Here is a 14,062-nt window from a genome sequence, read left to right as displayed (position 1 = left end):
AGCCTCCTCGGCGGTGACGGCTGCGGCTCCACTGCAGCCGGTTGACGACGCGATGGTCAAACCCAGGGAGACCAAGCGACTGCGTCCAAACAACCAGCACGACGCGTGACCGTGCGTGCATCTGTGAAGCGCGTGCCTCTTCAGCTTTGACGGCGAGCTGATCGGGATTGGTCCTCGAGGGTGTGTGTGTGTGTGTGGGGAGGGGGCGCGTGAACCGGCGGAGTCCTGGAGCGAGCCGCACGAGGCCAGCAGGGAAATTAGCCGGAGCACTGACGCAGGCAGCCCGCCAGCGCTTAGCTAGCAACCACCCGAGAGATGGTGGCTCCCACACCCGGCTTCTTGGTGCTGCTGTTGCTCTGCCTCCAACGCTTCTTCCACGTCCACGGTGAGTCCCGGTCATGCGCGTGTGTGGACTAGCTTAGCTTCCGACCTGTGCACCTGCCCCGGTATCCCCTCGGAGGAAACACCGGGCTCTCGAAAGCAGTCGAACCTCACCCCCCGGGGGATTTCTACGGCTTCCTTCCGCCATCTCGCTGTCATGGCAGTGAAATATCAGCGTCTCGCGGCGGCTGGATGGGCCTGCGCGTAGATCAACCACAGGCGAATCTCCATGGAATTAGACCTCTTATTACCTTAAACAGCCTCAGGTTAATATGACATGAATATTTGGCCTGCGTTCGTGTCCTGCGGATCATAACGGTGGGTTTTCATTTTCATAACATTGCCATCAAGGCTTATTGACTGGTGTCTCTGCTGTTGTCCCGTCATTGGCTGTTGATGTCAATTCAGTCAGTCCTCTCGGCAGCTGACTCGCTTCACACCAGTTTTCAGATCAGACACGGATGTGTTTGAATATGTCGTCTTTTATGAGCTCGAAATACTGTACATGGTTGAGAGTCGTTAGACTGCATTTGTATCATTCGTGAGGGTTTTCGTGACCACTATTTTTGTTAGTTTTTACTTATAAAATTACGTTTATAATACGTTGGTAGTATACATCAAAACACGTAAAAACCCAACAATGGAATAGGGCAGTCATTTTATTGTTAAAGGAAGAGTCCTTTAACACGAAAACCCAAGACTCTACTATCAGCGGTCTCTTCACAGGAAGATGGATGGAGGTCTTGGTCAGTACTATCTAGTACACACTTGTACCATGATACATTTCCCAACCATGTCTGTAACAAAATAAGCTTCAGTGTTAGACAGGGATAAATTACATTTAGAAGATGAAAGATTTAATGTGTTCTGAAATCTAAAGAATGTAAAATAAGTGAATCCAGGACCAGCATCAATAGTACATTTGAACTATAAAGTGCACAATGGATACTCAAACCTACTGTCATATAAATATAATATGACTTCAAGTGTTTTTTTTAATATAAATGTTATAATTTTCAAATTCTTTCAAATATATTGAAGCTATTTTTTGTATTTGCAAATATTGAAAATTGCTTACTTCACAGAGAATTTGGTCTTGCATAATGACAAATTTTAATTTAATTTAATTAAATCCTGTGATGGAAAATTTATGTCATTGTTCCGACTAATTGCAAGTTACAGGTGTAGGCTGCTTTACTGTTTTTGGTTGTTTCCATAACTCTGATTGCAGACTGAGCGTCTCACAGATGCTTGTTGCTACACACTCTTTGTTATCTTCGATGTTGTAGTCTACCCTTCCTGTCCAGTGATTGAAGTGTATGCTCGCTGAGAATTCCTCTGTGACATTGTCAACTTCATACGGCGAACTTGTATTCTCACTCTCTTTGCAAATATTGTTTAATACGTATTCTCTCTCCAAGATCTTTATTGTAGTCAGGAAAGTCCACAACACCCCAATTTGAGCAGATTAACTGCCATATAACTGCCATAAAGTGTGTTCAGTAAGACAAGAATGCCTCCACAGATTGATCCTGATTAAGCAAAATTCAAATGAAATGGGGAAACCAGGAAATATGGCATAAATTAAGCAATGTGCTTGCATGGTTATTAGTCATCTGCAGGCAACAAAAGTTCAGTTCATCTGGTTTATGATAATGTCAGGCGTAATGACTTTTTGTGAGAAATGTATCTTGGAAAGTCTCATATAAACATACTATTTACTCACTTTTTGTCTAGTCAATGGTTTTTTTTCGACCTCGATGTCACCTCGACATTTGTAGCTCAAAGTCTTAAGTTTGCTCCCATCTGAAGCATTGAGCGATTTTAATTTAATTTAACACATACATTTTTGGAGTCTCTTTTTCAGTGTAGGTGTCTCCATTAAGGGTGCGGGGGCAACGATGTGTCAGATTTTGGGAACATGTCCTTCTGATGATCCTGCCTACATTGGTGGAGTCCTACTTGACTAATATGAGGGAGCACTGACAGTTGGAGTCATATTGTTGGTGGATTTTTCCTGCGTTTGGGGGTCAAGATCTCAGTGTGCGGCTTCTATGCTGCTAAAGCGCTGGGGAGAACCCTGCTGTCCCTATAAGAGCTTGTCTGACACCTACCTAAACACAGCTTCAGGCAGTCAAACACTGTTGCCAAATCCACAGCAGAACCACAGCTGTAGTTGGATTAAAATCGATGTTCTTTCCCTTCATCATTACTGTCAAGCAAGACTGGACTCAGATCCTGGAAGACTGACGATACACTGTTCTTACTACTTTTTTGTAGGCACCGGTGGGCAGTCGCGAGGGCTTAGTGTGACGTCCAAGTGGTAGAAATTGCTTCAGTATGACCTTCTGTGTGACACAGTTTATATAAAGCATGGTGATATCTATTTTTGGAGGCTGTTGAATCGTTCAACAAGTGCAGCATTCGCACACAGGTCAGCTCTAATCTTTTCAAGGTTGTGGCTGTGTCGTTAGTCACGTTCTCCCCCTTAGTCAGCTAATGCAATAGTTTCAGCACAGCACTGCATCTAAAAGCTCTACTGCATGACACTGACGTCTGAGACACTCACTGACACAATTTTTTTGGCAAAAGTTTGTTCTTCATACATTTTGTATCATTCAAAAGTAACATTCAGGCGATATTTGGTAATCTGTGTGGTAAGGGTGTTTGATACGACGACATTCGAGAGGGCAGAATGAGCCTGGGTTCTTTCAGTCAGTGTATAAGCAAGTTAGGAGCTAAGAGAGTTAACAACACTCAATTACAGCCTGCAATACTTGGTTATTTTCCGAAAATCAAGCTTTCATTGTTGCAATGGAAAATGAATGTGAGAAGGGTTTATCCCGAAAGAAGGTCATTTTGCCCTTGTTTTCCAGCAAGCTTAGTCTTCAGGTCTGTGCCATTATATAGATGTTATAACTGGCATACACTGCTGTAATTCTGAAATTGCCCTCTGTTGCCTGCAGCGACGAAAACAGAATGTGAAGCAAACCAGTTCCAGTGTGAAAATGGCCGTTGCATCCCTTATGTGTGGAAGTGTGACGGGGACGAGGACTGCACAGATGGCAGTGATGAAAGTGCTTGCGGTAAGTAACAACTCTGCCTGCCTTTGATGTTCCTCTGCTATGCTTGACTTAGGCATCGTTCAGTGGTGGGAACCTTTGACAATGATGCAAAATTGCAAGTATGTATTTGTAAAAATATCCATAGAATGTAATGGTTTATCTGGACAGGTAAATGCATGCTCTGGCTTAACTTAAGTGCAAGAAATAGGTTGTTTCAATACAACAAGGAATTCAGCAGGGGATAATTACTGTGTCATAGGCTTGCCTGATCCGACTTGTTCATAGTAATTACTACCACAAATCTGGGCAATACCAAATTTGCAAACTGGTGAAGGTGCAGATTCATGTAGAACCATTCTTGCACCTTAGATGAAAGAGCTGTGTTTGCCACATGCAATGATTTTTTTCAGATGGATTGCCTCTTTTGGAGTGTTTCTTTTAGCCTTTCTTTCTTAAATGTACATATTTGGGTTCTTCAGTGGAATCCTCAAAGTCCTTAGTATGTCTTTTAGAGTCACCATTTCTGTATAAACCCATGACCACAGTGGTGAACCAAGCGTATGAAATTGTCTCATATTTCAATTTCACTTCTGCTCTTAAACATACTATACAATATTCCACTGCTATATTGACTTCTAAAAAGGTATTATTTTTTTGTAATTAATTTTATTCAGTTCTACATTCTTCTTCTTAAAATCTCAAATTCTTTACTGATGTATGTAATGTATACTTTATTTCTGTGTAATTATCAGGTTCAGATTATCAGTAATATTTCGAGTTAATATGTTTTGGTTTTTATGACGGGGTTGTGAATTACCCTAAGCCAACTTCCTCATGGAACTTGCTGACACGTTTCCTAATATTTACCCATTATGACGTCTGGAAAATGGTGCTGCGGAACGAGGACAGCTCATTTTTCATAAGTCAGTTGTGCAGAATCTGTTCTTTTATCGAGGCAGTCGAGCTCCAGGGTGTCGATGGATGCCTTGACAGGTCCTTGTTAGCTTGCCTGAACACGCCTACAAGTTTCTTTATGCGGACACACCCCGACCCAGTTTGATGGCACCCCTTCCTTCAGCTTTGTTTTCTCTTCCTACAAATAGTATGAAAGTATCGACATCGCACCAACAATTCATGCATGGGTGGAACTATAACATGATTTGATACTGTTTCAGGTCAAAATGTTTCACCCATGTGGCTATTACACTCTATGTCTAGGTCTTAGTAGACTGCACTTATAACTGCTAGGATATTTCCCTCATTATTCAGAAGACATCAATATCGTGGGTTTCTTACTCCTAAAAGATGCCTTGGTGATTGCCTCACAGGCTACATACATGTTCTTCATTTTCTTTTCTATCTGGGTCATGTGAGGCTGGGGGTGGGGTGGGAGAACAAGGAGGAGGAATAAATCAGAGCAGAGGGATGCTGCTACTGGAGGATGGTGTTGGACAGAATGAGTTGTTTAAATCCTCAGATATACATTTACTCTAAATATCCAATAGTCGTCATATCATACATCAAGTCGATTCATCCGTCACTGTCACAGACTAGTTTGATCTGAAGCGCCCAGACTTGTGAGATTCATGTCAAATAATTCATGAGCAGACCTCGAGATTCTCTGTGTGGCTTCAGTTTGCTTCATACGTCTTTTTGGAGTCATAAAGGATTCCATGAAAGTAACTGTTCTGTGGCTGTGGCCTATACAACTTAAACAAATATTTTAAATATTTTGGGGTTGAAGAGGCAAGTGGTGACTGGATGAACTTGAAATCATAGGATGCAAGTGCTGGGCAATCCAAGCATTGGGTATAGAATCCAATCAGATATTACTTCTTCATCCTAGGAAAAAAAAAAAAAAAGAAAAAAAAAAAAAAAAAAAAAAAAAAAAAAATATATATATATATATATATATATATATATATATATATATATATATATAATTGGGAAGTAAGAAGATTGAATAGATTTTTAGAATTTTCTCTTATTGGTCTATCATTGGAGGAAGTGACATGAGTTTGAGTCATTTTAGTATGCAAGTTTTTAGATCCCTTGTTAGTCAACCGATGTATACTGACTGGTACATTGCTACTGTGTTTAGTCACTCTACAGTATATGGCATGTATAAAATATATTCATTTTTTTCTTCATTTGTAATTGGACTTCATCTAATGTGTTAACTAGTTCTGTTCTAAATGAATGTACATGGTCTTTCCTGGTTTCAGTGCAAAAGACGTGCAGTGAGTCTGACTTCGTTTGTCACAATGGCCAGTGTGTCCCAGGGAGGTGGCACTGTGATGGTGAGCCAGACTGCGAAGACTTATCCGATGAGAGCACTGAAATCTGTCGTAAGTCTTGCCATCTTTTTTTATCCTTGTGTAAAGAATGTTTGACTACTGTTGTTTGTGTTCTGCATCGTGGGTGTACACTCACAGGGTCTTTGTGGTTATGTTCGACCTTTTAAATCACTTGCTGAGGCGTACATAAATGTTTCCATGTGGTTTCTTTTGTTGTTTGCATTTAGCCAACAGCTTACTGGTGAATGATTGGTCCAAGTCCGTGGACAAGTTAAACTACAATATTTCTTGTGATTTGCTGTGTTGTGTTTTCATTTTGAAATGAGACAGGAATCAGATTTGGGTTAGTCAGAGACATGTGTCTAACTATTCCAACTAGACTGACGTTGAGACTTATGGCACGTTGATTTGAAACAAAACTTGTGTTATGCACGCTCTCCTAACATGGTTGAGCTAATTCTATTTGCAAATTCGTAATTGAAGGCCTCTGACCAACTGACTGCAGGAATCCTGTGCAGTAGACGCTCACAACCTCTCTTGTATCCTCAGTATTGATGATGAAAATTTTGCCGACTTGTTTTAATGCTTCAGATTCAAAGACGTCTAAATCAAAGTTGTTTATCCTTGCAGATATGCGGACATGTCGCTTGAACGAGTTCAGCTGTGGGGCAGGCTCCACCCAGTGTATACCAGTCTTCTGGAAGTGTGATGGAGAGAAGGACTGTGACAATGGAGAGGATGAGGTCAACTGTGGTAAGTGGACATCTAAACTTTCTCTATAGCCTCAGCATCAGTACCTGTCAGTAAGAATGTATGTTAACTTATGAAAAGTAATCTATGACCAATCCTACTGGTGTTGTGGAATTTCCTGACTACATTAAAGATCTTGTGGAGCGGGAGAATTGTCTTTTATGAATATTTATTGAAGGATCTTTGCAAAGAAAGTGAGAATGCCAGTTCCCAGTATGAAGTTGTCACTCTCATTGAGGCATTCTCAGCAAACATACACTTTAATCACTGGACGGAAGGGTCAGACAACAACATTGAAGATAACAAACAAGAATCTAACAACAACATTGAGCATCAGTGAGAAACTCAGTCTGCACTCAGAGTTCTGAAAACAAGGGGGAATAGTACAACCAAAAACAACGAGGCAGGCTTCACCCGTAACTTTCCATTAGTCTGAACAATAATAATTTTCCATCACAGCAGTCACACGTCACCTAGAATGGCTGAGGGTGTTTGAGTTCATAGGTCGTCGGCATGTTGCAAGCCAAAAGTTCAAGGATATAGCTGTTGATTGAGGGCCATAAAACCCCAGTGGAATCAACTTTCAGCACTCTGGATTCCTCATGCTGACCTTGTTGAATACTTAATTGTGTGTCGAGGTGAGAGTATCTTTTTATAGGTGCTCCATATTGGTGTTGCGTTGCCGTCACTCCATTGCCCTTTTGTGATTTCCAGTTCAGCTCTATGATCACTAGGTTTGGCTTCTCTGAAGACTATAAACTAAACTAAAATAAAAATGTCTACTTTTGTCCAGGTAACATCACCTGTACACCCAATGAGTTCATGTGCCTCAGCAACAGATGCATTTCTCGCAACTTTGTGTGTAATGGTGAGGACGACTGTGGAGACAACTCGGATGAAATAGACTGTGCTCCATCCTCATGTGGCCCAACGGAGTTCCAGTGTGGAAATTCATCTTGCATTCCTGACAGCTGGGTGTGTGATGATGATGTTGACTGCCAGGTAAGAAGAATGGACATACATGGCCGATGTTGACATATTTGTGATTAGAACTTTATGATTTTCGTGCGCAAGTTGTTTTATGTAAAGCTAGTGCCCTAAAAATAGCAATGAATTAGTGGAATGTCTGCGATGATCCAAAGAGAAAGCAACTATGTTGAATTTTTTTAAGTTCTCAGCTTGCTGCTGTTATTTTTTTTGTTTACCATGTACTGACTTGTTTCATGTCTTCAGGACCAGTCAGACGAGTCCCCAAAACGTTGTGGACGCAACCCAACGCCGGCGGCCAAATGTGCAACCAGTGAAATGCAGTGTCGCTCAGGAGAGTGTATTCACAAGAAGTGGCGATGTGATGGAGACCCCGACTGCAAGGATGGGAGCGATGAAGCTAATTGTCGTAAGTACATTGTCGTGTTTGTGTGTCTAAGGTGTCTAAAATGTGTCTAAACTTGTACGCTTACAGCTGTGCGCACATGTGGAGCAGATCAGTTCAAATGTGCGGATGGTAGCTGTATCGTAGGCTCCCGTCAGTGTAACGGCATCCGAGACTGCAGTGATGGATCTGATGAGGTCAACTGTAAAAACAGTGAGTAATATTTATCTTTATCTTAATTTTTTTTTTGTCTTTGTGAAGTGTCGATGGCTGGTGTGCATTACAGCATTAAGTCTGAATGTTTGGAGAAGAGCAGTGTTTTAGCGCCAACCCTGAATTACACACGTGGGTTGTTAATGGGTCATAGAATGTGGAGGTAAAAATAGTCTTACAGTGGGGCACTTGGTCGGCAGGCTGCCAGTCTTCTCATGTGTCTCACCATGTACTCAGCATTTGTCACTATACGAGCGTTTCAGTCAGGACCTTTCTCCAATTTGAATGACAGTATTCTGCCGTCAGTGGAACTGAATTATGTTCTGTGCCATTCTTTGCTTCTCACCCTTCTCTGTGAACTGAGTTAAATCTGCTCAACACATGTTCAGCATCGGAATATTTGATACGTGTTGTGTAAAATGTAGTGGGTTGACCTGCATTTTCATTTTGTCATGAGTTTGTGTTGTATTGTGCATGTCTTGTTTTTCACTTGTAAAGAAATTAGGTTATTGCAAAGTAAAGGGGAATCGACCTGATTTACTGTAATAAACCAGTGTTTGCAACTTTGTCTTGTTTTGAGTAAGTTTGTGTTGCTTGTTGACAGTAACTCAGTGTAACGGACCAGAGCGATTCAAGTGCCGCAACGGGGAGTGTATCGATATAAGCAAGGTGTGCAACAAGGTACGAGACTGTTCTGACTGGAGTGATGAGCCCATCAAGGAATGTGGTGAGTGAACAAGACTGTTTTTTATTTTTATGTCCACCGGATACTGTGTATGTGAGTTATGTGTAACCACTCCTCAAATTAAATCTATGATTTTATCAAGCAAAATCCTTTCTTTTTCTGTTTTAGTCACGGTTAGATTTTGCTGTCTCCTGTCACTCCTGCTTGATTTAGCTTTGCCACAGAGTCGCTTCATTATCTCATCACTGCCCAATTCCATGACATTTCCACTAATGCCGGCCTGACTGTTGAACAACGAAAAGTAACTCATACGGAAACAAATATCAAATATGCAATTGGATGTTCTGCTAGTGCTCAACTGAGACTATGTTGCAGGGGAAAACGAGTGCCTGATGAACAACGGTGGCTGCTCCCACATCTGCAAAGACATGGTGATTGGATATGAGTGTGACTGCACCCCGGGACTGCAGCTCATTGATCACAAAACCTGCGGCGGTATGTGGCTTTAGCTGCTCAATTTCTGCCATTCAGTTATGTTCAATAAAAATAAAAAATCTCAAGAGTTCCACACAGACCTTATTCATACCAATCATGCACCTTTGTGGTTACACCGTAGATTAGGGAACATATATTACCACAAATAAACTACTTATTCATTTGTGTATTTGCAACATATTAGCCTGTAATGAATCATTATAAAGTACTGATAAGTACCTATATTTTACACTGGAATGGACACTGAACATTCATGCTAAGCAACAATATTACTGATTATTAACAGTAAATAAGTTAGTAATTACCTAATAGTTCATATGTGTTCCCTAATCTAAAGTGTAACCCGCTTTTTAGTTTAGTTTTGTTATCTTTGTCATTTAAAAAGCTAACTAATAAACCCTGTTAATGAAGCACCATTCATTGATTTGTTGCAAATTTCTATATTGAAACAAGTCACTTAATATTGTTCTATTATTCCAGATATTAATGAGTGTGTAAACCCTGGAATCTGCAGTCAGATCTGCATTAACCTGAAGGGAGGATACAAGTGCGAGTGTCACAGTGGTTACCAGATGGATGCTACCAGTGGTGTTTGCAAGGCTGTGGGTAAGTCACTATTGTCAATATTGATTTCACTTTTCATTTCACTTTTTTTTGGTTGAAAACTGAAATTGAATAGTCAATTGAAGGGCAATGTTTTAAATGAAGTCCTTCGTGGAGTGATCATTTTATTGATTCTGATATCAGTGGTGTTGATCTTATTTGTTGGTTTATTATACTAGATAATCAGAAAGTCTCTACTTGTTTCAAACTCGACAATGAGTTCAAACGTGACACGTGATCCAATACGATCATCTCTCAGGTAAAGAGCCCTCACTGATCTTTACGAACCGCCGTGACGTCCGTCGTCTGGGTCTAGAGAGAAAGGAGTACACGCAGATTGTTGAACAGCAGAGGAACACAGTGGCTCTGGATGCTGACTTTGACCAACAGACACTCTTCTGGGCAGACTTGGGCCACAAAGCCATATACAGGTCAGTCTAAACCATCTCATGGTCCAACTATTGAGAGCAAATGTGATGCCTGAGTGAATTTGGAGTTGAACATTTTTGACTGTTGGATATTTAATGAAGTGGCAGAGTTGCCTTTACTGTCTTTGTCTGAACTTGCAATATGTAAAGAAGTATTTTAAACTTCATGTTATTATACCATTTCCAAAGCACCTTGCTGGACAAACGCAGTGACATCAGTGGCCACAACAAGGTCATCGACAATGTTCAAACTCCGGTTGGCGTTGCAGTGGACTGGGTTTATAAGAACCTGTACTGGTCGGATCTCAGTACCAAAAGCATTTCTGTGGCCAACTTTAATGGGACAAGACAGAAGGTTCTGTTCAACCATGGGTTAAAAGAACCAGCTTCCATTGCTGTGGATCCACTCTCAGGGTAGGTTCGCACCCGTTTTCTCTGTGTTTCATTCCCTTACAAAATAATAATAACGTGACTGTTGTAATTGGAGTTGAGGACTGGTTAAGCGTCCAATATTAATGAGGTTTTGTCTTGAAGGTTTCTGTATTGGTCCGACTGGGGTGTGCCAGCGAAGATCGAAAAGTCTGGCATGAATGGAGTGGACAGAGAGGTTCTTGTGGCAACTGACATCCAGTGGCCAAATGGGATAACCCTAGGTACGCACGCACGCACGCACGCTCGCGCACACTCTAGTCTTCCTATCTTAGTCTTAGTCTGCCATTGACATACATTGCCATAACCCTTTCCCCAGCCTTAAGCTTAACCAAACTAAAACCAAATTATAATAACCCAGCTATGTTGTCGTTTTAACCCTCAAAATGAGACTTGACAAAATGAAGAAATGTTGATTAAAAGCTCATACAGGTTCTCACAAAGATGGAACACTAGAAGCCAAATTTTATTTACATTTTGTGCAAATTTATCAATTGTCTGTGACGACGAAAAATCGTCTTTAAAATGGATCTTTCGCATTAAATGTGAGAGTATTTTTACTTCATTGTTTCTAATTTAAAAACAGCGGGGTGTAACTTTGAACTTCAATTTCAGTACATTCTGCCAAAACTATTACTGCTATCGAGGTACTATTCATCTGTCACATGAGTTTGGAGACATTTTACTGCATTTTTGTGGTGTAATTTGATCTGTGGTTTACAATAAAACATTATGAAGGTAACACCACTGCTGACCAGTCAAACCCAATTTACTTTGGGGAGCCCACATTTAAGTCCCGAGTTTTCGGAATAATTCTTTTTTTATCACGTATGTATATATGTATATATATGTGTTTTATCTCCTGAGTATTTTGTATCCTGGTTTCTGTTTTGTCTTTTGTATTTTTTCGTGAGGTTTTTGTCTATTTTGTTACACTTCTAAAATATATATATGGGCACTTTCCATTTTTAATAAAATATGTCTTCAGTCGAAAGAAAACTGGATCAATATCCAGCCTTCAAAATAAAGTCTGTGTCGATTCATTTCCTCCTCGTTCCTTTGTTAAAATGTCTTTTATTCAAGTTGTCTTTCCATATCCTTTTGACTAGATCTGATCAAAGGGAGGTTGTACTGGGTGGACACAAAGCTCCACACACTCTGCAGCGTTGACATGAACGGTGACAACAGGAAGAAAGTGCTTCAGTCTGCAGATTATCTGGCTCATCCCTTTGCCCTCACGGTCTTTGAGGTACACCTTCATTTCCTTTGTGCCACGATCCCATAAGAGAAATATGAATGTCCATGTGTGTGTACAGGACCGTGTCTTTTGGACTGAAAGTGAAAGTAAGGCCATCTACGGTGCAAACAAGTTCACTGGCGCGGATATTGTCACACTGGCCAGCAACCTGAATGACCCACAAGACATCATCGTGTACCACGAGCTGATCCAGCTGTCAGGTGCGATGGTGACCGTCTTCTGCTTCATCTGATCGCCATCTGTTGGTGAATCGTAGAGTCATATGGTCACAGATTACAGCATGTGTCACTATAAACAAACTGTTTTGTACTTTTATTAGCTGCATATTAGCCAGCAATTAATCATTAATCCATCATTACAAAGAACTCACTAGTGTCTTGTTTAGCCTGACGGTACTGTACCCTGGAGTGGTCTCAGAAAGTTTATACAGCGAAATAATGACTGATAATGAACAGTAAATAAGCAAGTAATTTGTTTATTGATGATGTGTTTCCCAATCCAAAAGTGTCTCAGTAAAATCAGATGAAAACGCTAAAACGTTTCTACTTTATGGAGAACGTTGGTGTGCGATATCGTTTGTTCGCTTCCCTCTACTGGTTCGCTTGTGAACGATACGGTTCGTGCTACTTATGTAAGCTGTGAAAAGAAACGTTAAATCGGGAAACTTGAACTCAGCGTTGTTTCATCTGCTAGCTGTGTATGTACCATTAGGGGGGAAATAATTCCTCTTCCCACGTGCAGGGACGAACTGGTGCACAGAGAAGGGTCCCAATGGAGGCTGCAGTTTCATGTGTCTACCTGCGCCGCAGACCAACAAACACTCGCCCAAATACACGTGTGTCTGTCCAGAAAGACAGGAACTGGCTGCTGACGGCCTTCGCTGCCGACCAGGTGAGTCACGAGCCACAGCAACGTGCGGGGTCACTCTGTATGAAAATAACATTATGAAAGATGTTACGAAGGAAGCTGACTGAAATGCTCTTCCTCTTCCTTCCAGAGGCCAACGTGAGCACTTCCATCCAGGTGGATTCCACAGCCAGAGGTTCGGCAGCAGCCTGGGCCATACTTCCTGTCTGTAAGTGCCTCCGAAAAAAACGTTTATTTTGCGCTCAGTTTTTCGCCTCTCGATTGAAGTTATGTTCTGTGCCAGCAATTCTTAACTGGTGTTCCTCATGTGTGCATCCAGTGTTGCTGGCGATGGCAGCTGCTGGCAGCTACCTTATGTGGCGGAACTGGCAGCTGAAGAACCAAAAAAGCATGAATTTCGACAACCCTGTTTACCTGAAGACCACTGAGGAAGACCTCAACATCGACATCACACGACACAGTGCCAACGTGGGACACACTTACCCTGCAGTGAGTCTGCCAGAACACCTGATCACTCACTGCCTACTGCAGTTAGCTTTCATGTCTACGACATGTATTATGAATGCTGTGCTCAGAGATGTATTTCCACTGCACTGACTTATAATTCTCTGTCTTTTCAGATCTCTATAGTGAGCACAGATGATGACTTGTCCTGATCCTCAGTGGGATTCCTTCAGCGCTGGGTCTGTCGCTGCCGTGGAGGCAGAACTACCACTGGCCTTCTCAAGTGCATTATGTCATCGTCTTGAGGAGGATGACGGTGGACGTTATTTATAATGTGAATATCGGTACTTGTGTATTATTGCGTCCAATTTTCTTCTCCCTGGTTTCCATGTGCGCCTGAACTCCCACTGACCAGAGTGAATCAGTAACTTGCACGGTTTGAACTGAAACACAAGTAGAAGAACAAATGAGGCTGCTGGATCCCACCAGGTGAAACTTTTAATGTTTTTTAACAGGAAGGGGTCAATGATCTAGCAGAGCGCCGTTCCAGCCATGACCAGCCCAGAAGTGTGTGCTAACTATCTCTAGTGTAAACTAGAGAGCTGTGAATGTTGTTTAAGACATACGTGTTGCCATAGTTACAGCTTTTGTAAATGCTGTATATAATGACTCACTCATCTTTCCTCAGAGCCATGTCTGTCAATCAGGACTCTTTAATGCACTTTGATGAATTGTTCTTGGTGTAAATAAGATTGTATACATTTGACTTGAACTC

General features: G+C 41.4%; 1 protein-coding gene across 1 annotated transcript; it reads left to right on the top strand.

Annotated features, from left to right (window-relative positions):
- The first annotated feature begins 27 nt into the window (after positions 1-27).
- Positions 28-13,613, top strand: vldlr (very low density lipoprotein receptor). Its single transcript, XM_053854682.1, has 19 exons — positions 28-385; positions 3,348-3,467; positions 5,672-5,794; positions 6,374-6,496; positions 7,287-7,495; positions 7,727-7,889; positions 7,956-8,078; positions 8,683-8,805; positions 9,139-9,258; positions 9,739-9,864; positions 10,121-10,292; positions 10,479-10,703; positions 10,824-10,942; positions 11,828-11,967; positions 12,035-12,176; positions 12,718-12,867; positions 12,974-13,051; positions 13,163-13,332; positions 13,464-13,613. The coding sequence occupies exons 1-19, from the start codon at positions 316-318 to the stop codon at positions 13,497-13,499; spliced, it is 2,532 nt and encodes an 843-aa protein (XP_053710657.1). The 5' UTR covers positions 28-315; the 3' UTR covers positions 13,500-13,613.
- The last annotated feature ends 449 nt before the right edge of the window (positions 13,614-14,062 follow it).

Source organism: Synchiropus splendidus, chromosome 1, assembly GCF_027744825.2.
Source record: "Synchiropus splendidus isolate RoL2022-P1 chromosome 1, RoL_Sspl_1.0, whole genome shotgun sequence".
In the NCBI taxonomy this organism is placed as follows: Eukaryota; Metazoa; Chordata; class Actinopteri; order Syngnathiformes; family Callionymidae; genus Synchiropus; species Synchiropus splendidus.
This window is presented reverse-complemented; position numbering and strand designations above follow the sequence as displayed.

What these genes read in the sequence shown, in the direction of transcription:
- vldlr (XM_053854682.1), top strand. Translation starts at nt 316, where the DNA reads ATGGTGGCTCCCACACCCGGCTTCTTGGTGCTGCTGTTGCTCTGCCTC. An exon ending in TGAGAGCACTGAAATCTGTC is followed by an intron (nt 5,795 to 6,373) that starts GTAAGTCTTGCC and finishes TTATCCTTGCAG; the next exon opens with ATATGCGGACATGTCGCTTG. An exon ending in GCTGTGGATCCACTCTCAGG is followed by an intron (nt 10,704 to 10,823) that starts GTAGGTTCGCAC and finishes TTTGTCTTGAAG; the next exon opens with GTTTCTGTATTGGTCCGACT.